This window comes from Nipponia nippon, unplaced genomic scaffold (assembly GCF_047370975.1).
Source record: "Nipponia nippon isolate SJK-2023a ecotype South Korea unplaced genomic scaffold, ASM4737097v1 scaffold_1, whole genome shotgun sequence".
Taxonomy (NCBI): domain Eukaryota; kingdom Metazoa; phylum Chordata; class Aves; order Pelecaniformes; family Threskiornithidae; genus Nipponia; species Nipponia nippon.
The window spans coordinates 105341796-105366238 of record NW_028262290.1 but is presented as its reverse complement, the minus strand read 5'-3'; the positions used below and the strand labels follow the sequence as shown (position 1 = coordinate 105366238).

The following is a 24443-nucleotide window of genomic DNA, read 5'->3' as shown; positions in this document are numbered from 1 at the left end:
TACATGGGTCTCTCAAACTGAAAAGCTGATATTTCTCTTGAAGTTGTAGTGCACTAGCACTAAGATTTAATCCGCCTCCAGCAGTAACTGTGCAACTGAAAATCTCTCGCACAATACATTAGCAAAGAGTGGTAAATATGATGGTGAAAGCTAGAGGGGTGGATGGAGGATTTGTCCTCCAGATATTAAGAAACTGGTAGATAAAAATGATATATAGATAGGCTCACTAATTTGAAGAAGAAAAACTCAGAAATGAAGGCTCTTCTGGAAATGGAAAGCACAGCCCCAAACACATACCAGTTTAGCACCTGGAGAGCTCTTGTTTAGCATTTGTATGTAAAGGTAAACCCACCATTTCCACCCTGACTGAAGCCAACCCTGAGGACTCAGTGACTATTTTTCAATTGAAATCATTACATTTTGGAAGAGACCCATGTCACAGACTTGTGCCTGACACATACTGGATCAGCAGAAGAATTTGTATCTGAGACCAAGGTTATTTGGGTCCTGATATCTTTACTGGTTTCCAGGTCAACTCTGCACGAGTTACTTCCCCTCCTTCTTGATATTTACTTTGCAGCTTGAATGCTGCTTTCAGAAACTCTGTTGGCTTTATCGTTGTCTTGCTTTTGATATTTATCCCTAAAATTGACATTCATAGAGACCCTTCCAAAAAAGAATGCATTTCAACATATGGCTAAGAACAAATTTTATCTTTCCCAGGCCATTGCGGAAGAAACAATGAAAATAAGACTTTTTTCCCCCTAGCAATTCTAATTAATTTATTATACTGACACGCTACATTTACCATTCTTTAATTACAAAGTTGACATAAACATCCTATGATGCCACATCTGTGCTGATGTATACTGTTCAACTTTTTCTTTGTGCAAATAAGATGTAAGAGGGAGAAGGAATTTATCACTGTGACAAATTGTCAGAAAAGCACTTTCAAAAAGATGAAGTGGTTACCTTGCAATCAGGAAAAGAAAAGCAGGGGGGCAGGGAATCCATTTTAAAAGTTTGTCAAGCAAAGGGCAAAGCTGAGCTAATTAAAATACCTTTATTGGCTTTCCAGTGGTAATGCCTGGGAGCCCTAGTCTTGGGCAGGTCTCCACCCTCCCTGCACTGCACTCATTTCTAATGAGGTACTTACACACCAGAATCCATGTTCTCACAGCTGCTTTCCAGTGACCTTGGAAGGAGGAGGAAAGTCCTAGTGCCATTATACATAGAGCATCTGGGGCACATTATTCTTGCAAAAAGAATGTGGTTCTTTTAAAGAAATCATTGTTATGAACTTTTGTTATTATGGCCAACCTAATCAACTGCCAGATTGTTAGAGCAGTAGAGTAGATTGGCATTGAAAAGGAATATAACAGGAAAACATGTGACTTCGTTGAGGGGTGCTGTTTGTTTGTTTGCTTGTTTGTACTTTGCTATTATTATAAGCAGTTAATCTGTTCTGGTCTCTGATGAATTCCACCTAATATGCAATCCTGGGGAAAGGCACCATTTGAAGAACACATTCAGCATTACTTTAGCTTCATCAAATGTTCTGGGCCAAATCTGCATATTGGCAGATCTTCAGTGGATCTCAGCCAGTTTATATTCAGCTGAGTATTTGACCCAGTTAAAAGTTTGATTAATACCATATTCAGTGTTCTTACCACAATGCAAAGCACACTTGCAGAGAACTATCACTTATCTAGCAAAAGAGTATTTCTGGGGAAAAGAGAGGATGTGACTGAATTAATTTTAAGAAGTTAGGAGGCATTATACCTTCTGTTTACAAGTAACCAGCAAGACCAACGCTGTTACTTAAAATAAAGAAACGTTTTACAATAATAATTGACTTAGACAACGCTGACCCAGTTTATACTAAAAGATGAAAGCTGATATCACAATTGCATTCTACTCACTATTGTATAACTGAAAAATCTTCTCACAGTTTAAATGTTTGTGTGAGTCCTCTAGATGCTTCACTTATCACAGAGTTCTTTCCTCTGTATACCAGAAGGGGATATTCAAGCAAAAAATTATGAAGTATCATGTGTGCAATGTTTTATAAAATAAAACCACTCATTATCAAAATATCATTTTGTATGACAACAATCTTCCTATTGTTTCATGCTTTTTCTTCTCTGACACCTCTTAGTCACCTCTTTGGGAAAAAGAAGTGAGGGCATCTCATTGCCTTTTATTGAAACTCTTCAGCTTCTGCTATATCCTTTGAAAATGGGATTTCCAACTCTGTATTCAAGATGGAATAGGCAACTCTGTAATTCCATAAGGGCTCTATAATTCCTTCATTGCACTACTTTACAAACCGCCATTTTTGATTGCCGTTGTACATTGAGCAGCTCCTTCCACTGACCTGCCTACAGTGTGCCACAACTGTGAGCAGTCAGACAACATTTACAGCCTATCCAATACTAATCAGCTGAAACTTTCCTCTGGAGTTTGTAACAACTTCATTTCTGCATTGAATTTAACATATCACTGGAGAAAACACTGTAGGCTAATGGCTGTAACACCATTCTTCCATTAGGCACATATGAGTGAAATTCAATATGAAAAGTAAATACGATCATTTTCTGTGATTTTCTTTGCTGGTGCATTGTAACTGATTTCACCAAGTGAATTGTATTTATCTAAATCCTTAACATTTGCCAAAAATTTTGTACAGATAAAGTAATTCATTTTCATGTGGCTTACACTCCCAATATGTTTCCCTTCAATTCCCTTTTAAGAGAAGGGGTTTAATAAAAATTATACTCACATGTTGGTACCACTTCTAAGCCGAATTGGACAGTTGGTTTTGAGATTATTAAATCTTAACTTTTAGGCAGAATAGGATGAGAATAATATTTTATTACCTATAAGGACCAGTTCAGGCTGCTTAATACAGCTTGTAATTTATCTTTTATGTCAAGTCTTCATAAAGGAATGTCCATACCGCTGCAAAAACAATTATTTAATAACTTTGAAGACATACATTTAAAAAAAAAACCTGATTTCCGTAGCTCTCAAGAAAAAGAACTATTAAGTCAGTCCAATTAGTTTTCTTCATCTTCAAAACAGTCTATAAATATACACCTCTTAAAAAGTAGCGCAGTAGGTAGATAGGTGTCACACCACTACCTTATAGATGTGCAAGCTACATCAAAGAATTTACTTAATGCACCTGAAAGGAGAGAAGAGTGAGGCTCAGTAACAATGTTAGAAATCAGAAACCTTTTGCATTGAAATTTTCCTGCAAATGCATATATCTGTTTCTGTAGCCTTTTTGTTGTTCATTAAGGTCTGACCCATTGTCCCCTGAAGTGAATGGAAATACTTCCACTACAGTCCTAACTGGAAAGCACAGTTTGGGAAAAGCGCCTGCAGCCACACTGAATGGGAAAAGCTGGAACAGTTCCAGCAGCAGAAGCTGTGCAGCCTGGTTGTCAAAGAAACATCCACTGATTATATCACCACTGGGCAAATTTTCTGGGGCAGAAACAACAGTGCTATTCAAGCAGCAATTAGATGCACTTCTGTAGATATATCTAGATGAGAAGGGATAAAACCTCTAAGGTGGCAGCTTGCCAAATTGCCTTTTGGATCCTAACACTTTTCCCTATGCTTCTTCTGGAAGAAAAAGCACAGCACTCAGGGATGGGCCTATGCAGAATGCAAAGAAGATCTTTAGTTTCACTATCTAGAGCAAGCATTAGAATTATGCATTTGATCCTCATAGAAAATATAAAAAAACACAAACATTAGCAAAGTTGGCCATCGGTAGGTAAATGTCCTTTTCTGGTCTGTAAGGCTAAACTGCACGTAGCGCAAGCAAGGATGGATGGAGAAAACTAACACCTGGCAAAGAGCCTGAGTCTCCCAAAGGGGCAAAGTATTTCACGAAAAAGGTTGCACCCAGCATCAGCAGACTTGCATCAATCAGCAGAGCTGCTGCAGACTGGAGGACCACACTAACTGGTTTTTAAACTCTGCTGACCTCCATTCTAGAACAAATCCAAGTCAGCCAAAGTTTCCTGGTAGGGACACCAGCTGTAACATCTCATCTAAACACCCAGATCACTGGCTATGGCTTCCAGCCATGTGTGGTCTTTTTATAAAGTTTTATTGGCATAAAAACTTCTAGTAATAGTGCTTTGGCTTGTCCAGTCTTTGCAAATTATTTATTAAACTATTCTAAAAGTTATACAAAATACTACTTCTAACTCCTTGTAGCTGATGACATGATGTCAAGACTCAGCTTCTATGCATGGCTGCGTGAGTAACTATAGGAGAAAGCAATCCAGCTTCACGGAGCTTCCTGGCAGATGAGTAGCTCATCAAGCAATTCTCCTCCAACTGGGAGCTCAGTACAGTACAAAGAAAACAAAGTTCAAATCCAGGAGAGGATTAGGAAAATATCCTCTAAAGACATTTCCATGGATTTAATAGAAAAGGAGAACAAGATGAGGCAGCCTTGAAGTGGATCTGTAAGGGTCTATTACAAAGATTAATAGAAGCTAAGTTATTTTAACCGAAAACATGTGTATGGCAGTGTAAATGTATAAAAATTAATGCAGCTTATGAGGCACTGTTGGACAGCTGCAACTGAGGATAGTTTTTTGATGTGCACTATGCAGCTATATTTTCACTAAGCAGAGTAAATTCTCTCCCAGTGCAACTCCTCTTCTGTATGCCAGCTTTTTGGGTGAACAGGAACCTATACCTATCTAACACACTCTGGTCTGCAGTGTACGAGTACAGGCGAAAAATCAAAGACTTCTAAGTGCTCGCCTGCAACCAGGACGTTTGATAGTTTTTCATAAGGGTATATCCAGATCACATCTTTTTCAGGTTTGGCTTTTTCAAGTTTCAGAGAGTTATGAAATGGCTTCCACAACCATTGCCAGCAATGATAGGAGCAAATACTGCTAAGTAATAAGATTGTTTCAGTTTTTTACAGAGTTTGTATTTTTAAATAAGACTTGCAATAAGATTTGATCAGAGTGAATTCTGGGACAATTCAAAGTGTGGGATTTAAGTGACATTGATCATTCCGATTATCAAATCTGATTATCTTCTGTGCATGATCATGGACTTGCAGTATCCTGCATAAGCACTCTCTTTTGGAAAGTTCAGTAAGAAATGTTATGTAGTAACTGCACTGTTTTTCTCCTTGAATTTAATCACAGATTCTACAGACATCTTCCATGAGAGCGCCATAAAAATTGTAGGAATGTTACTCAGGGTACATTGCTCTGCTAGAGTTTTTTAGATGTGACAAAGCTGGAAAAGCTCCACTTGTGCATCTACATTTACACTCTGAATCCATCTTCACAGATGAGAGGAGTCAGTGACCGTAATTACAATGTTGAGAGCTCACTGTTGAGTTAATCTCTCCCTATTTCTTTTGAGAAAAGCAACAAAAGTAAGGCTGATGTTGGATTCTTCACAGAGCATTTCTCTACTTTCCACAAGTTTGCTATACAGGGCAGAGGTGGGGAAGAGAAGTGTCTATCCTAGCCACAAGCAATTTTTTACATTTGTAAACTCCATACTTAATATAAAGCAGCTCACAATATCAAAATATTTACTCTGACCCATGTAGATAGCAACTACAAACATTAGCAGGGAGCAATCCAACCGAAAAAGCCTTTGAGTAAATACCAGCTTTTTGAATTTCCCACAGGTTTCTATAATTGCCATATTTAGATGCCAGCATTGTAAACTCACTAGAAGTGGCAACTGATAAAAGAAAGAAGCTGTGTGCAAGCATATTCAAAGTTTCCAGTTTGAAGTGTAAGAAGAGACAACTCTAATGTCTCATGAGAGAGTTCAAAGAGGTGGTTATAAAGGCCTGCTTGCACGATTGGGAACAGGCGTTGCAGTTTTTTCAATTTGGCATCAATGTGCTAAGAAGGTCTTCTATTTCTCTTCATAATCCAAATGTCTTATCATTTCTGGATGTTCTCATGGCAAAGTAATAAAGACAAAACAAAAAAACCAAACAAACAGAAAAAACCAAAAAACCCTAACAAACCATGCCACAAAATCCGTAAGGGACAAAGCAAAAACGCTTGTCTAGGGAACATCCATTAACAGCAGATTTTACTGCATTTCATCTAAGCCTTAGGACCCTTTAGTTTCAATCCTCTGAACAGTGTTGAAAAAAGCCATGTTTTTTTTAATTTTAACTACACATGGAATATACAAGTTCATAACTGGCCTCTAATTGCACAATAGAATACAATTTTCCTCCAAACACTATGAGGCATTTCAGAATGATATTGTGCACAAATTCTGCTAGAAATTCACTTACGAGGTGTTACTTATTAAATAACTGAAAAATCCATTCTGAAATGAGCTATACTAATGTCTTTAAGGAAACAAACCTCTGTATGTCAGGGTGTGCTGGCAAAGAATCAGATGCAGTCCAGGGTAGAGGCTAGAGAAAGCAGGAAAGAACATTATCCTGCCTCACTTGCAATTCATATTTCCCTCTGTGAACTTCTAGGTTTGACCATTAGCAGCTGGAAGGAGGTGCAGTAAGCTAGCAGAGGGGCCACAGTGGGATCGTGGGGGTACAACTCGCAGGAGAGGTTTCTAGACCCCATTCAGACACTATTCATTGCCCATGTCCACCAAAACCACCTCCATCATTTTCTGCATTTTAGAAACCAAGTGGCACCATTCAGTTTAGACACAATGGCTTCAACTTTAGAATACAACAAAGCTGAACAACTTATGCTGTTCAAAACGACCATCTCCAAGGATACTGACAGACACAATATGCCCCCTGTTTTCTGTGGAACAAGAAGTGTACGTATCACTGTGCAATCACTCTGTGTAATTTTAACTAGCTGAACAGCACCTAGAAAAGTCCAATTTAAGAGAATTAGTTTTACATTCCCAAGTAGGTCTGAGGCACTGTACAATCGTGCCATCTGCTGGGCAGAAATATTTAGCTATCAGCAAAAACTTCCGAGGAACCTGGGCAATATTTTGGAAAGCATACTGCAGTCCTGGCAACTGAATTTTTACAACTTTTCTTTTTTTTAATTGTGTTGGGAGAAAAAGGATCACCAGGTGGCACTGCCACTGCTGGAAATGGAGATGAAAGAGTGACAGTGCTGGTATCTAAGGGACCCCCAGTCAACCAGCCACTGCCAAGCCTTTCTTCGTGGCTGGTTAATTCCAAAGGCCAAGAGAGGGCCCTTAAACAACAACCAGTGGCTTTAAAACACCAAAGTACAATTCCAAGTACAGCCGAGCACGAACAGTAAATTAAATGCAAAAAATTTCCAAGAAAGGGTTCAGTTTCCACTCCAACCATTCTCTTCCTACTGCATCCTCTCAGCAATAATAAAGGCAGATGCTCCTAAGGAAATCAGCTGAAATTAACTTGGGCACAGGAGTAATTTGAAAGCCATTGGGACTGTTGATGTCTCTGAAGTTAAGGTTTGGTTTTGGCTCTGTCATTACCTTGCATGGCCATAGTCCTTACATTTCCCAGGCTTTCATTTCCCTCCATTTCAGTATATACAAAAACATAACACAGTGCACATATAAAAAATACAACACAATTAGTCCATGCATGACAACTTTGATTCTGGAAGTGTTTGGTTAGCATTTTGGTTACATAAGGAAAACCAAACTATATACAAGTTAGGCAAAATGACTTCCACTCTCCTCACAGATCTAGTTAAATGCTGCCAACCTTTTCCCCATGGATAGAAATCATCACATCAGTCAGCAAGAAACCAGTGGGAGGTAACAGCTCCCATAGTCTTTCCATTCTCCTGAACCACCTGGCCATTCTCGCCACCTCCCAGACTCTCCACTGAACGGGCCAGCACTGAGCACTTAACTCTTGAGTCTCCATTTCGCTCGCATTAAAATGTACAGCTTCTGAAACTCAAGCTCCTGTGAGTTAGTACACTATATCATTTCCATAACAGCAGAAGTTCTGCTCAGATAGGATAAATCCTAATGAAAAGGAAGAAGCAACTATGTAAAAATTGACAAACTGAGCTGGACTATCAGATACCTGATGTGTTCTTGTCTGTGAGAATGCAGGAGAACAAATTAATCATGTCCTCTAAGACCTCTTCTTTATAAAAAAAGTTTTATGTCTATTTCACATATCCCTGTAGCTCCTCTCTATTCTCGCCCCTTTTCCACCACCAAGCTGTCCAAGTTGTAGCCAAAACTCTCCAGTCCTCTGGATAACTTAGAGCCGTCACACAATAGCTATATTGTCAGTGTCACATTGTTAAGCACTGATGAGCATGCCACTGATGGAGTATCTAAGGTACAATCAGCTGCTGATTGCAGCAAGGAAGACCTTCATTCTAAGTGTAGTTTTGAATGAGACATTGGAATCCAAACCCACAGCAGAAATAAGCACCATATGAACAGCCTAGTAAGCTTAACAGGTAAACATACAGACATACATATACGTAGATAGATATAGTATTATTATGTGCATATAAGATTGCTGATGTGGCAGCAAAATAATGTATTAAAATGGATTCTCTTTGGCATTGTGAAATTTATATAAAAGATAAATACACACACATACACACACATGTACATATAAATAAGACATATGCTAATGTACATGCACATGTATTAAAGGTGTTCAGATGCCTTTCCTAATATATTCAAGCAAGTCATCAGTTAAGCCAACAAAATTTATCTCTATACCTTCCCACACAAATGCTCTCTACAGGGTTACATATAGCCCTCATGCAGGGAACCTCTACTTTAAATTGGCAATAAGAGATACCAAGAATGGCAACAAAGGTGCCTATAGTGTTGTTGCAGATATGCGAGAAATAAGACAAAGGATGTTAAGGTAGAGGACGTTAATGAACCTCTGTAAACCATTAACAAGACCCGGCCTGAGAGAAGAAACAGGAGGACACCACAAAACAGTCTGGCAAGGAAATATCAAGATAAGCACAAGAAAACAAGGCCGCTGATAAAGCCGAAGTGAGAATCACTTGAACCATGAGTGAACTATCCTAATTAACATAGTAAAAACCACACCTCCAGCAATGAAGCCCCCGGCCCAAGCAAAGACCCCTACCCACTGAGCATGCTCTGTAAATTTAAAACACACTGTACCTTTAAGTGGAGACGAGGCATGTGAGAACCAATAGAAGCAAGGATGAATAGGTGGAATTGTGAAAACACTGATAACAGCTACTCAGAATGTATAAAATGTCACTGCATGTTAACCAAGGTGGGCTAGCTTTGCGGAGTTACCACCTAGCACCCATCTCTGTGCAGACATGAAATAAACAAATACCCTGACTCTGTGTGTTATTCGTCTTTTTGCACACCGGGTAAAAGAACCCTGCTTTTTGGGACAACAGTGTGGCTTCAAACAGCTGACAATTAGACAAGTAGAGATAAGTAGATTTGGTTATAGCAAGTAAAAGCAATCTATTTTCTGGTTTATATACGTGTCAGCTTTCTTGCTCCACAATAAGAGTATCACAGATGAGATTATTGCAAAGCTACCACGGCATTTAAGTTCACACCTTTGCCTAGGCCAATTTAACCCTCCAGTGTCTAGCTACGCCCTCCTCCACTGTATCCCTTACCTCTTGCAGTTGTCATATTATTTACTCTCCCTGCCTTGCTCAGCTACTCAGGGCCTACAGATTTGCAGCTCCCTAGTTCCAAAATCCTTCCCTAGCTCTTGTGGTGGTAAGGAGCATGTCCCACAGTGGTCTGTGCCACAGCCAGCAGGGTCGGCCACTGCTGCACTGTGTGCCCACATTACCAAGGTCTGTTTGCTGAACATATAACTTGGCAATACCTGTTGCCTCCCACCTGCCAGGCTATGGCAGGACCCACTATCTTTACTGCCTCCCCATGTGGGGCCATATGCTGACTTAAACGGTATGGAAAGACAGGGAAGGCATAGGTCCTTTCACGTTCTGCACAGTGGCTCCTGGTTGCACTGTTTGTCATTCACAGTGGCTGAGCTTGCAGTAACACATGGCACACATAGACAATGATCTTGCTGTTGGACACCACAACAGTACAGATAAATGATATCCCTCTCCTAAAATGGCCTGTCTGCCTGGACAAACTTTGCCTTCAAACAAGCATTGGAGTGCTTATGATGCAAGGTTATGTTTTTGGGACTGCTCCCCACTCAGCAGCTGCCCAGCACACAGCACGCCTCACCCTCACTTGGTCAAGTGCTTGCATGATTCCTGCTGTTGAGGGACATACGTCCAGCTCTCTCTTCCCCTTGGTGCCAGCCCAAGTGCTTGTGGCGTCCTTGCCTGAATGGCAAGGGGAACAGCATGAATGCTAGGATGCAAGCTAGTAAACCTCAAGGACAGACAGAGCCGACAGCCCCCAGATGGTCTCAGAAACACACAGCGTCACACATAGCTCCCAGGCTGACTCAGATACTGTACTCTCCAAAACCACATTGCAAAAGAACATGTGGACATCCCATAAATGTGTTTGCACACAGTCAGACAAGAAAATAAGTGACATTGTCTTAGATTACCGGATAGATCAACGTGCTACATTATACCTCTGATATAATTAATTATCTGCATAATTCTAAATACCTTCCATATGAGATGTGCATTTGCCACTGGCAATTCTTACTGATTGTAAAAGTCAGATGAGTCTTTCAGTGTTATCTTACACAGGAACTGATTCAGCAAAGTGATTAAATTTGCTTATTATCTATGATTCTCTCTCCATACAGCAAAGCACTGAATCAGAAGCTTCACAGCATTGGCAGTCCATGCATGTATCTTAACATGAAATAGGTTGTAGAATAGTTGGTATTATTTTAATTTAAAAACCAGCTGCTGGAGCCATGTATTTATGAAGAACTTCTCTGGTTTTATTTTTACTCACCTAAATGTATTTCCAGACTTCATAATTAGAGATATGTGAACGTTAAATGCTAATATTCAGAAGGCAATTGTATTTTTTTTTAAAGTGTGAATGTGTGATCTTAAAAAAAAAAACCTTACAATAATTGTTCTAAGAAAATATTTCGTCTGTTTTTAAACATGAAGATATACAGCTGTGCATGACAGTTCTCCTCATAGTAGATATCCAGACTCTGATATAGTCTCTAAGCTTAATAGAGAAAGCCCTAACTTTTCAGTGCCCATAACAATTAGATTTGGAAAGAAGACATACCAGCAGACATTGTTTTTGCTAAATAGTTTTTTGTAATACCCAATTTCACTGTGTGTCCAGCATTTAAAAATTGTTATTGAGATTCAAATACTGATTAGTCTAAGAGAAATTCATTACTGAATACATCTAGATATGTTTTATGTATACGCTATTGCTGGATCATGTAGTGCTCATACTGAGAGGCTTTTCACTGAAAATTAGAAGGCTATAGCCTTTCTTTTGAACAAGAAAGAGAAGTAAGCTATTAACTTGATTCCAGGTCTTGAAGCCTTAAAAAAACACAATCAACAAATGATGGCCAGCTCTTCAAAAAACTCAAAGAGGCTCAGCAGTACTGATGCTTCACTGTGAAGAAACATGATGTTTCAGAGGTGTAACAGCATCTGTATCATTTACCTGTAATAAACAGAATCCAGATCATTCTGACAGTATGTAGGTGGCAAAGTACTTTACAAGATAGATTGGACGCTTCACTAGTGTAGAGAACCGGTACCAGAGACGGTTTTGTCTCGGCATTGCCGCTGTAGCGCCATCCACCGTCACGCTTCGAGAAAACCCTCTTCTCCACAGTTTTGAGAAAAACAACCTCGTGCGCCTGCGCAGGGACTAAAGGCGCGAAAAGAGCGGCGGCAGGGACAGCACGTCCGTGACAAACCGCACGTACACATTTGCGATCTGCGCATGCGCGAGAACTCCTATATAAGGAGCACGCGCTTTTTGACGACAGGAGAAGACAAGAAGAAAACATAAACATGTTCTCCGTCCCTACTTCCTCCCTGCCGCGTGCCTTCGCGGACCCCACCCTCGACAAAGACCTGGGACATGAGCCAGTAGAGGATCATCGGACTCGGAGTGGTGGTGATAGACTCCCTCTCTCTCTCTCTCAACTCTCCCTCTCTTTCTCCTGTCCCCTTCCCTCCTTGCCTTCCCTCCACTTTCCAACAAATAAAAGTACAGGTTGTACGACATCTGACAGGTTTCAGCATCTTAATCTCGTCCTTGGGATCGTAACCAAACCTTCCCGATACCGGATCAGGACAACTAGAACTCAGAATTCTGGAGGAGCAGCACGGGGGGGAAGGGTTGAGTTCTTTTTTTATTGGCAAGTTACACTATGAAAAATAAAATGGCTTACTGGATAGTGAACACAATAGCTGTTGTATTCAAACTACCGTAGCTCCTGAAGTGTACTGCAACTCTGTAACCACCTACGTGCTATATTATAGGTTCACCAGCAGATGGGAGTGAAGTTCATCTTTTTGATCATCGCTTGCAGTTAAATTCGACGAGAATGAAAAAGGTCTTTTAGCTGTCCTGGCAAAGTGAAGGGAAAAAAGAGATTCTTCCCATCATGATGTGAAATGCTGTGAAGGAATAAGTTTTAGTTCTTCAACAAAGATGTATATAAATATTAACTGTGAGATCATCAAAACACTAGAACTCGAGTTCTAGCCTCAATTGTTACGAGGAACAATAAGGCAATGTTTAATCCTGATAAGGCAAAATCTGATCATGTTCCAGTTTCTTATTTGCATATTTCATGCGCATATGGGAACAGAATAGACTATTCAAGTTGGAAGGGACCTACAATGATCATCTAGGCCGACTGCCTGACCACTTCAGGGTTGACCGAAAGCTAAAGCATGTTGTTAAGAACATTGTCCAAATGCCTCTTAGACACTGACAAGCATGGGGCATCAACCACCTCTCCAGGGTACTCTGCTAAATAGCTCCCTGAATGGCTTAAAGTTTGCTTTCCTGAAGTCCAGGGTAGCTACTCAGCTGTCCTTCTTTCTCATTACACTGAAAAATTTTAACTCAATCATTTCGTGATCACTGTGGCCAAGACAGCCACCTACTATCGCATCTCCCACAAGTCCTTCACCATTCACAAACAGCAAGTCTAGGAGGGCATCTTTCCTAGTTGGCTCACTAAGTACTTGTGACAAGAAGTTATATCTCCTACAGACTCCAAGAATTTCCAAGACCTGCTTGTCACAGCAGTGTGATAGTCCCAGTTGATGTCTGGGAAGTTGAAATCTCCCATAAGAACAAGAGATACCGATCCAGAAATTTCTCCTAATTGCCTATAGAGTAACTCATCAGTGCTTACATCCTGGCTGGGTGATCAGTAGTAGATATCCACTACATCTCCTTTGTTTTCCATTCCACCTAATCCTCACCCAAAGGCCCTCAACCACATCATCACTAACTGTAAGGGCTGTACAGTCAAACCTCTCTTACATACAGTGTGACATCACCTCGCCTGCCCGCCCTCCTGAACAGCCTCCGTCCCAGCACTCCAGTTGTGGGACTCATTCCACCAAGCCTCACTCATATCAATATCGTAATAGCCCTGGGAACTAACCAATGCTTCCAGTTCATCCTGTTTCTTTCTCATGCTGCCTGAGTTGGTGCACAAGAATTTCAGATACGCTCCTGAGCCCTCTGTGCTCCCAGGAGGGGTATAAATGTTCCCTCTAGCATTGCCAGCCTCAGGCGATGCCATGCCAACCCTTGGCTTACCTACTGCAATACACTTAGTATTTCCTTCCCCCATCGGTTCTAGTTTAAAGCTCGCTCTCTCTCAGTCTTGCCAGCTTTTGCCCAAAGATGCATTTTCCTCATCAGGATAGGTGGATCCCATCGGGCCCTAGCATACCTTGTGTCTTAAAGGCTCTTCCATGGTTTAAAAAACACAAAGTTTTAGTGGTACACCGGTCCTGGAGCCAGGTCTTGATATCCTGGGCTCACCTTGTTTCTTCCAAAGTCTCCCCCCATTACTGGGAGGACTGAGGAAAACACTATCTGTGCTCCCACGTTTTTTAGCATTCTTCCCAGGGTTCTGCCATCTCTTTTGATCAGCCTCAGACTTTTTGTTGCAACATCGTTAGTACCCATGTGAAAGAGCAGGAATGGACAGTAGTCTGAAGGTTGTACTGGGCTCTTGAGTCTTGTGGTGACGTCCCTAATTCAGCCCCAGGGAGGCAGCAAACCCCCTTGAAAAGAGGGTCTGGTCTGCAAATGGCTGTTTCCATTCTGCACAGGAGGGAATCACCAATGCCCATAACTCGCCACTGTTTCTTCTCGGTGCTAGTCATAATGCAAGTTTTGTTGCAAGGGGTTGGTCTCTCTGACCTTGGCAAGACTACTTGCACAGGTTCTTCCTCTTTCTCATTATGCACTTCATCTACTGTACCCAGGGCCTCATACCTGTTCTGTAAGGATATCTTAGAGGGTAAGGAGGGATTTCTCTTACCGCTCCATGCTGTGACCTTCTTCCATCCCTCCTTATCGCTTGTGACACTGTCTTCCTCCTGGCACAAAGCAGATCCAGGACCTGCCTCCGTAGTGGCCACACTGAGTCAGCTTGCACGCATCATAGCAGAGTACAGCTCCATTGATCAGTCTCACTCTCAGACTCTTGAATACTCTTCAGCCTGGCCACCACCTCCTGCAGCTCGGCCACCAAGCAGAGCAGTTCATCAGTCTGGTCACACCTCACACAGGCCTGCTTGCAATCACTTTCCACCTCTAGGAATATCCCACAGTCGGAAATCTGGGTGGTTGCGTACTTGAACAGGAGCTCTGTCTGCATGGCTGTATTGGTTCTGCCAGGTGCTAGAAGCTCAGGTGACACAGAGGACACTCCTTTTTGCCAGGCGGTCACCTTGCTGCTGCGTGTCGGCCTGCTGGGAAATGGCTATGCTTGTCCATTGCTATCAGCTGGGCTGATTGTTTTCACCTGCTTGAATCTCTCGCACTGCTGGGTGCAGGCTCCGCCCCTTGCTGTCTAGTCCAATCAATAGCAAGACCTCTCTCAATGATTTTTCACTACTCTTGGGAATCTGGGGAGGTCCCAGTTGACTGGAAGCTGGCAAACGTTATCCCAGTTTTCAAGAAGGGCAACAGGGATGACCCTGGTAACTACAGGCCTGTCAGTCTCACCTCTGTGCCTGGCAAAATCATGGAGAAGATTATTCTGGGAGTTACTGAAAAGCACCTGAAAGACAATGCAGTCATTGGTCCCAGCCAGCACAGGTTCACGAGGGGAAAGTCCTGCTTGACAGACTTGATTTCTTTCTATGACAAGGTTACCCACCTAGTTGACCAAGGGAAGCCAGTCGATGTAATCTTTTTGGATTTCAGTAAAGCCTTCGATACTGTCTCTCACAGTATCCTCCTGGACAAAATGTCCAACATACAGCTGGATAAACACATAATGCAATGGGTGAGCAATTGGCTGGTGGGTCAGGCTCAAAGGGTTATAGTAAATGGGGTTACATCAGGCTGGCAACCAGTCACTAGCAGGGTTCTGCAGGGCGCCAGTGCTCTTCAATATCTTCATGAACGACTTGGATGCAGGACTTGATGGTTTGTTATCAGTTTGACGAGGACACAAAACTGGGAGGAGCCATTGACACTCTGGAGGGCAGAGAGGCCCTGCAGAGAGATCTGGACAAATGAGAGAGCTGGGCAATCACCAACCGTATGAAGTTTAACAAGGGCAAGTGCCAGATTTTGCACCTGGGACAGGGCAACCCTGGATGTACATACAGACTGGGGAACGAGAGGCTGGAGAGCAGCCCTGCAGCGAGGGATCTGGGGGTTCTGGTTGATGGCAAGTTAAACATAAGCCAACAGTGTGCCCTGGCAGCCAGGAGGGCCAACCGTGTCCTGGGGTGCATCCAGCACTGTATTGCTAGCTGGTCGAGGGAGGTGATTGTCCTACTCCACTCTGCACTGGTGCAGCCTCAGTTCCATTATGTAATGTACGTATCCTGTAAACAGCCCTATAAACAATGCTCCTGACCCTCACAATGTTATCAAAGGTCTCATGGCCTTGTGTTCCTATAAAGGTCCCAGAGTTGTCTAATTACAGGAGAACCTGAGCTATCAGTTTTTAAAATAAGCATGTTTCTAACCCTGAAGAACTCCTGAAGATCTAAAGCCAAAAAACCCAAACAACACAAAACAATTCTTGGGACATCCTCCTGATTTCTTGAGGCTTTTTAATTTTGCAGTTCTAAAGGTCAGCATTTTTTGCAACAACGAGTCTTTTATATTTTCCTTAATGACCTGTTCATGTCTAGATCTTCCACTGTATTTTCAAAAGTATTTTCAATTTTTTCTCATGTTACTGCTATTATGTCTACCTAAATGTAGGGCAAATGCAAGTCTTAAGCCACCCATACTTTTACTAGAGTAGAAATAAGAACTAGCAATGTTGATGGTATTAATAAAAAAAAAAAAAGGTTAAATCCCGACATATTCTCCCATTTCACCACAGGCCACTTTCCAAAAACCCCATGCCTAGTTCTGTAGCCTCCTCCTTGCCAAGGCTCAAGTTCACATGTTTTTCCACAGCATACAATACTGCTAGCTCCCTCTCTAGGCATGTCACTCTTTCTCTCTGAGCACAGCGATAGAAAATTGTGGTTTTTGTCTCGACATTACCGCCGTAGCGCCATCCAGCGTCGCGCTTCGAAAAGACCACCTTCTCCACAGCTTTGAGAAAAACAACCTCGTGCGCCTGCGCACAGACTAAAGGCGTGAAAAGAGCCGAGGCGGGGACAAAAAGGCGCGAAAAGAGCAGAGGCGGGGGCAGCACATCCGTGGCGAGCCGCACGTACGCATTTGTGATCCGCGCATGCGTGAGCCCCTATATAAGGAGCACACGTGGCCCTCGGGCGGGGCGGCAGCGGTGGCGTGTGAGAGACCACTCCTTCTGTTCCTGCACCCTCAAACCCCCCCCCCCCCCGCTTCGGTCCCCGACGACGCCCGAGGCCACCGGAGACCCAGCAGAAGATTGTCAGGACTCGAGGTGGTGGCGATAAACTCCTCCTTCTCTTTCTTTCTCTTTCTCTCTCCCTTATTCTTTTCCCCTCCTCCCTTGCCCTCCCTCCTCCCTCCGTTCTCTTCTCCCCTCGAATAAAAGTGAAAGGTTGTATGACATCTGACCGATTCCAGCGTCTTAATCTCGTCCTTGGGATCGTATTGAAACCTCCCCCGACATTGGATCGGGACATTTAATTGGCGTCACGGACAGGATCCCTTGAGATAAGAGTGTCATACAACCTTATGGTGTGCTGAGCGATTGTGTGTGAACGAGATGTACAAATAAGTATGAAGCGAGTGCGGAGTTCCGATCCGTGGTTCTGCTCTCCCGCGAGGGAAGCAGCCGGAGACGAACGAAGCGTAAGGAAGGAGTGGGTGTTGAGACCTTTGCACTGAAGCGTGTGTACTACTTTGTGATTTGAGCTCCTGAGGGAGGATAGGGGAAACTTGAATTTTATGTTGTGACTCCCTCAGGATGATATCCCCTTTGTAGGCTCTTCTCTGTCTCATAGTAGCTGATGGTCTGGCCTCCTGGGGGAGTATAGGGGAAGCTTGAATTTTACGGTGTGACCCCCTCAGGACGATATCCCCTTTGTAGGCTTGTCTTTGTCTCGTAATAGTGTGCGGATTGGCCTCCTGGGAGCGTATAGGGGAAACTTGGTCTTTTTAAGGTTTGACCCTCCCGGGACGAATTCCCCTTTGTAGGACATGGCCGCCCAAAAGGCAGGCGATTTTTGTGAAGAGACGGAGAGATTATATGAGTTTTTAGAAACGTACCGCTCTCGCCCCTCACCCCCAGGACAAGGCTGGGCTCGGGACCACTGGTTCCAACTGCAAAGTGTTATGGACCGAATAGCGGTCTTACATAGAGAAGCTAGAGTAAAGAAAGGGAAGGGGAAAGCCATCGTATGTGCTGTGTTAGGAGCGTGTCTGGCAGCGGCGGTGGAGGATAAGAAACGAGCGCCCTGTCCATCGGAGGCTCTGGCCGCTTTGTTGCAAGCAGCAATAACACCGCTGCGAGAGCAACTACTAGAGACTAAACGGGCGCTAGAGGAGGAGAAGCGCCAGAATATGATTCTGAAGGAGGAGCTGAGGGTTCAGCTCCTGAGGGAGGCAGACACCTCTGCTGAGGCGGAGGTAATGCTGGAAGAGAAAGGGGTACGCCAGATTTACCCCCAGAAAGATCTAAAGCGATTAAGGGAGACTGTGGATAACCGCCCCCATATGTGCCCGCTGGTAAAGATGGAATACATATACGAGGACGATAGTGACAGCCGTCCCCAAGTTGTAACGAAAGAAATCCCTTTTACTGCCACCGAAGTGGCTAAGCTCCGAAAGGACTTTGCTAGAACAGCAAGGGAGTCTGAAACCGAATACGTGTGGAGGGTATCCCTGTCGGGGGGGGACGGGATCATGCTATCGGAAAAGGAAGCAGAGGGGTATTGGGGCCCCGGCGTCTTTCTCAAACGGGCGATCGCCAAGCCCCATGGTCTCTGACCCAGAGGGCTGCATATTGGGCGGGGGGGCTGAACCCATTGGAGAGGGGGGATCCCCTAGCTATAACTGGCTCGGTCGAGCAACTACTAGAAAACGTACAAAAGGCGGTTTGCGTACAAATGATGTACGACCGGGAGCTGAAACCAAATCTAAGCTTTCCAATGTTGCTACCTGTAGACCCCGAGCGGCTGACGCCGCTAATAAGAGGACTCCCTAACTCGCTAAAACCTATCGGGATCCAGTTACAGGGGAGAATTCAAAATGTGCCTCGCGAGGAGCGAATCACAGCTGCCCTGGAAGGAACGGTAACCCCTGAACAGCGGCAGTGGGGGAGAAAGGTGTGGACCTGGGGGGAGATAGCCCAGGAACTAATAAACTATGGGAGAAAATATGGGCCAGTAGGCAGAACTTACAATAAAGTGGAAACTAGGGCCGTGCGGACAGCGGAGCCGGCAAACAAACTGCTGGCTCCTTCAGGGGGAAGCCCTGACCCAATAAAAAGGGAGAAACCCCCATTCCGACAAGAATTGTGGCAGAAGGGACTGCAAAAGGGTGTGCCCCGAGACCTAATGGACGGGCTCCCCACCAAGAAGTTGGAGCTCCTGGTGCGGAGGTGGTCTGGGCAAGGACACCCTCCCAAACTGAACCCGCCTCCCGCACCGGCATTGGACAGGGAGGAGGGGTTCAAAGGGGATGAAAGGGCAGTGGGAAACTAAAACCTCTGCCCCCTCAGGGTGAGGGGGGAGGCGGAGGGTGGATGTTCATTAGACAACTCACCTGCAACAATAAAGGGGACCTCCTCATTACCGTCGCAGTAGGGCCGTGGTCCTTTGGTGTTCCCTAGGTGTGAAGATTAGCCAGGAGCCCTAGTGCAGAAATGCGCCTGTTGCAAGCAGCGCCTCCCCTTCCTCCTTCCCGGCTGACCAATGTGAAACCTTACCCGCTACCCTTGGGAGCAAGGGAAGGCATCACCCCTGTACTAGAGGACCTTAAATGGCAAGGGGTCGTAATTCCCATACAATCCCCCTTTAACGCTCCTGTGTGGCCTGTTAGAAAACCCAATGGTAAATGGAGATTAACCGTAGATTACTGGCGCCTCAATAGCAATACCGGCCCTTTAACAGCTGCTGTGCCACATATTGCCGAATTAATTGCAACCATTCAGGAACAAGCCCATCCAGTGATGGCTACCATTGATGTCAAAGACATGTTTTTTATGGTCCCGCTGCAGCCTGGGGACCAGGAGCGCTTTGCCTTCACGTGGGAGGGACAGCAATATACATTCACTCGACTGCCCCAAGGATACAAACACTCCCCTACGTTGGCTCACCATGCACTGGCACAAGAACTTGAAATTATCCCTATACAAGCAGGAGTCAAAATTTATCAGTATATAGATGATGTGCTTATAGGAGGGACCCAGGTAGAGGACGTTGGAAAAACACAACGTGATATTGTCACCCACCTGGAACGGATGGGATTGACAATCCCACCCGAAAAGGTCCAAACTCCTTCCAGTGAGGTAAAATTTTTAGGAATCTGGTGGAGGGGGGGGAAATGCCCTGTATTCCTTCAGATACCCTATCCTCGTTAGACTCCCTCAAAATGCCCGAATCCAAAAAAGACTTGCAACACGCTCTAGGGCTACTTGTATTTTGGAGAAAACATATTCCTGACTTTTCGATTATTGCTAGGCCACTACACGACCTACTAAGGAAAAAGGCTCAGTGGGAGTGGACCCCAATCCACGAGGAAGCCTTGCAGTTACTAATTTTTGAGGCAAACGCCCATCAAGCCCTAGGGCCAATTCACCCCACCGATCCGGTTCAGATCAAATGGGGATTTGCCCGTACTGGGCTCTCCATCCACCTGTGGCAAAAGGGACCCGAAGGGCCCACCCGGCCCATCGGATTCTATTCACGCAGCTTCAAGGATGCTGAAAAGCGATACACTACTTGGGAGAAGGGGTTGTTTGTAGTTAGCCTAGCTTTACAGGAGGCCGAACGAACTATTCGGAAACAGCCGATAGTCCTTCGGGGCCCGTTTAAGGTGACTAAGGCAGTCTTGGCAGGGACCCCACCCCCCGACGGGGTGGCTCAGCGAGCGTCCGTGAGGAAATGGTATGCTCAGATAGAACACTATTGTGAGGTCTTTTCTGTTACCGAAGGGGCTGCTAAAATGCTAACTATACAAGACGAGGCAGACTTAAATAAGGAAAACCCTCCACTGCCCCCCGTGGTCAAAGTAGCTCCCCCGTTTTCAGAGCAGGTCCTAAACGCATGGTTCACTGACGCTTCCTCGAAGTGGGAAGGGAAGGTTTGGAGATACCGGGCTGTAGCCCTTCAAGTAACAACTAAGGAGAAAATAATTACGGAGGGAGAAGGCAGTGCACAGGTAGGGGAGCTGGTCGCAGTGTGGAGCGTTTTTCAACGCGAAAGCCAGACCACCTCCCCTGTGCACATTTATACACACTCCTACGCTGTATTCAAGGGCTGCACGGAGCGGCTCCCGTTTTGGGAGCAGAATGGCTGGGAAGTCAACAAACTACCAATCTGGCAGAAAGAGAAGTGGCAGGATATTCTCGAAATTGGCGGCGATGTGATCACGATGCACCTGCTACTTTGGATCATTTTAACTCAGGGACACTTCCATGAAAGTGATGAACGACCACTCCCTCTACCTTCCCCTCCTCCATACAACCCCTTCGAGAACAATGAGTTTGTGTTATTAGCAAAAGCCGTGAGTCAAACTTTCAATCTGAGCCACTGTTGGGTTTGCGGCGGACCCCTAGGGCTATCAAGTTGGCCGTGGACATCCGCACCTCTCACCCCAGACCAAATTGTAAGCAAATATAGCGAAGCTGCATATGATCCGTGGGATGAAAGTGGGACCTGGCAAATTCAGTTTCCAACGAAGGGGCAATTTTGTTTGAATCGCACCCAGAAAGGAGGGGTCGAAGTGGGAGAAAGCAAATGTCAATGGACTCTTGCACGTAAACCCCTCGACAAGGAAAAGGACCTGTGGGTGTGGCTTAATGAAACAGGGCGTAACCAGGGGTTTAAGGGATATTGGTCAAGCAAAAATGAAACCTTGATTCTCCGACATTACAAACAAACTTGTAAATGGAGGGGTACTTATGGGGCTTGGTATTGTACTGGCCGAATAAGGGATGGGGCAGCCACCTTTTTCAGCCCTCTGGGTGACAAAGACACAACTTATTTTCAGTTTCCACCGGGGAAAGATGGGCCATTTGCTCAGGGAAATAAAGCCAAAAAGGGGCATTATTGGATTTGTGGGAACACAGCATATAAGTTCTTACCCACAGGGTGGTCGGGAGTTTGTTATATAGGGATTATAAGGCCCCTCTTTTTTCTCCTGCCAGAAACTGGTGGACCCCAACTAGGCGTAAAAGTGTATGATAACCTCAGGGATAGAAGGATTGCCCGTAAGACGCGATCTACCAAGATAAATTTAGGTGGGACACAAAAATGAGGAAATGACGAATGGCCCCCTGAGCGAATAATTGAACACTATGGGCCAGCAACCTGGAATCCTAATGAGCCCATTGCAGGGGCAAGAGAACTGATTTATAATCTAAATCGAATAATTAGACTACAAGCAGCCCTAGAAATTACCACCAACAAAACTGCTGATGCCATAGACCTATTAACTTGACAATCACAACAAATGCGCACGGCAATCCTTCAACACCGTATGGTTTTAGATTATTTATTGGCTGAGGAGGGAGGGGTGTGTGGAAAATTAAATATCTCTAACTGCTGCTTAGAAATGGATGATGTGGGAGAAGTAGTCCTCCAATTGACCCAAGATATCAGGAAAATAGCCCATGTCCCTGTTCAAACCTGGAGTGGTTGGAATGGCAATTTGTGGTCCTGGTTACCAGGGGCACCCTGGGTGAAACAATTAATATTGTATCTATTATGTGCAACTGCCACCTTACTGTTCCTACCCTGCATAATTCCCTGTTTTATTCAATTAATTCGACATGTTGTGTCAAATATGCAATTTGTTCCCAGCCCTCCACCTGATGGTGCAACAAAAATCCGTACCATCTATCAGCCAAAACCTACCTCCGTACCAATCCTTTAAACCCATTCCCAATTCCTCCTGAAGGAAGAAATTGCATATTGCCAGTTACTGTTAACCCCATTCCTAATGTTTGTCCTCCAAAGTTGAAGAATTGTTAAAGTTGTTCGAGAATGAGTTTGCATTGAGCAGTACCCCAGTTCTTCTGTGTTAAGATGTTCCTTCACCTAAAACAATGTTGTTCCCTTCCTCCTTCTCACAATTTTCCTCCACCCTTATCCCCAACTCCCTCAACTCCCGTTTTCTTCCTTTCCCCCTTCTTTCCTCTCTCTTTCTTTCTCTTCCTCCTATGCCACCAAGCTGCAATGTCGAGCCACGGGGTGGTGTAAAGGACCGATAGAAAAATGTGGTTTTTGTCTCGACATTGCCGCCGTAGCGCTATCCAGTGTCGCGCTTCGAAAAGACCACCTTCTCCACAGCTTTGAGAAAAACAACCTCGTGCGCCTGCGCACAGACTAAAGGCGCAAAAAGAGCCGAGGCGGGGACAAAAAGGCGCGAAAAGAGCAGAGGCGGGGACAGCACATCCGTGGCGAGCCGCACGTACGCATTTGTGATCCGCGCATGCGTGAGCCCCTATATAAGGAGCACACGTGGCCCTCGGGCGGGGCGGCAGCAGTGGCGTGTGAGAGACCACTCCTTCTGTTCCTGCACCCTCAAACCCCCCCCCCCCGCTTCGGTCCCCGACGACGCCCGAGGCCACCGGAGACCCAGCAGAAGATTGTCAGGACTCGAGGTGGTGGCGATAAACTCCTCCTTTTCTTTCTTTCTCTCTCTCTCTCTCCCCTATTCTTTTCCCCTCCTCCCTTGCCCTCCCTCCTCCCTCCGTTCTCTTCTCCCCTCGAATAAAAGTGAAAGGTTGTATGACATCTGACTGATTCCAGCGTCTTAATCTCGTCCTTGGGATCGTATTGAAACCTCCCCCGACATTGGATCGGGACAACAGCCAAAAGGACCTTGCGGATAGTGGCCAAGTTTCTACATGTGTTTAAGGGCACAAAGCCCCATACGCCCACACACTTCTTCACACTGTTGGTTGCAGCTTGGTTTAAAAGCACCGTGCTCAGGACTCCAGCAAGCCTTGGACATCCCTCCCTTGATGCCATCTAGCCTGAGTGAAGCTTTGAACCATTGGTGGTGCCCAGACTCTCCTGTTTCTGTATCCTTTGGCTGGGGTGGGCACTCAGCCAGGGCATCTAATATTGATGCAGACCCTGGTCTTGGGAGAAACTTGGACCTCAACTGAAAGAGTGGACGTAGGGTGTGTTGATCATGGACACAATGCAGCAGCGTTAGTGGTCTGGGCTACAACCTTTCTAGTGCCCCACTTCCTCTGGTCTGACATGAATGCAGCAGGAAGCTCAAGTTTCTTGTCTCTCCTTTCTCTTTTTCCTTTTTGTCATGAAACAGCCTTTATTTTAGTGTCCTCCTGCATTGGTCAGGGAGCTCATGTGTTCCTGCCCAACACTCATTGCAGCACAGCCCTTCTTAGCCAGCTCCAACCACCAGAGAATCCTGCCAGTCCTCACAAAGGGCAAAAAGTGGTAAATTCATTTTTCTGGGGCATATCCTGGAAATGTATCTGGAAATATTGGGCAAGCTGGATTTTTCAGAATGAAAGTTCTGATAAACTATTTCGCCTATTCTTGAACCAAGTAGCGCACACACACATTCACTCAGACTATATGAGTGAAATTGGAGAGTGTTAAAACCATGCCTGCTTAAAAACTGGTTCAATTTCATCATCCTTAAACAGCTCTGCAATCTACCCAATATGTACAAACAGATAAAAACAGCTTCAGAGATACTAAGTC

The 24443-nt window shown here is 44.5% G+C and overlaps 1 protein-coding gene and 1 pseudogene across 1 annotated transcript; one reads left to right on the top strand and one right to left on the bottom strand.

Annotated features, from left to right (window-relative positions):
- Positions 1-13447: 13447 nt before the first annotated feature.
- On the bottom strand, positions 13448-16501 carry LOC148057536 (uncharacterized; annotated as a pseudogene).
- Positions 16502-17736: 1235 nt separating this feature from the next.
- Positions 17737-19241, top strand: LOC148057535 (uncharacterized). The gene is given in 2 exon segments (XM_087749131.1): positions 17737-18490; positions 18493-19241. Coding segments are annotated over 2 exon segments (1503 nt in total).
- Positions 19242-24443: the final 5202 nt, after the last annotated feature.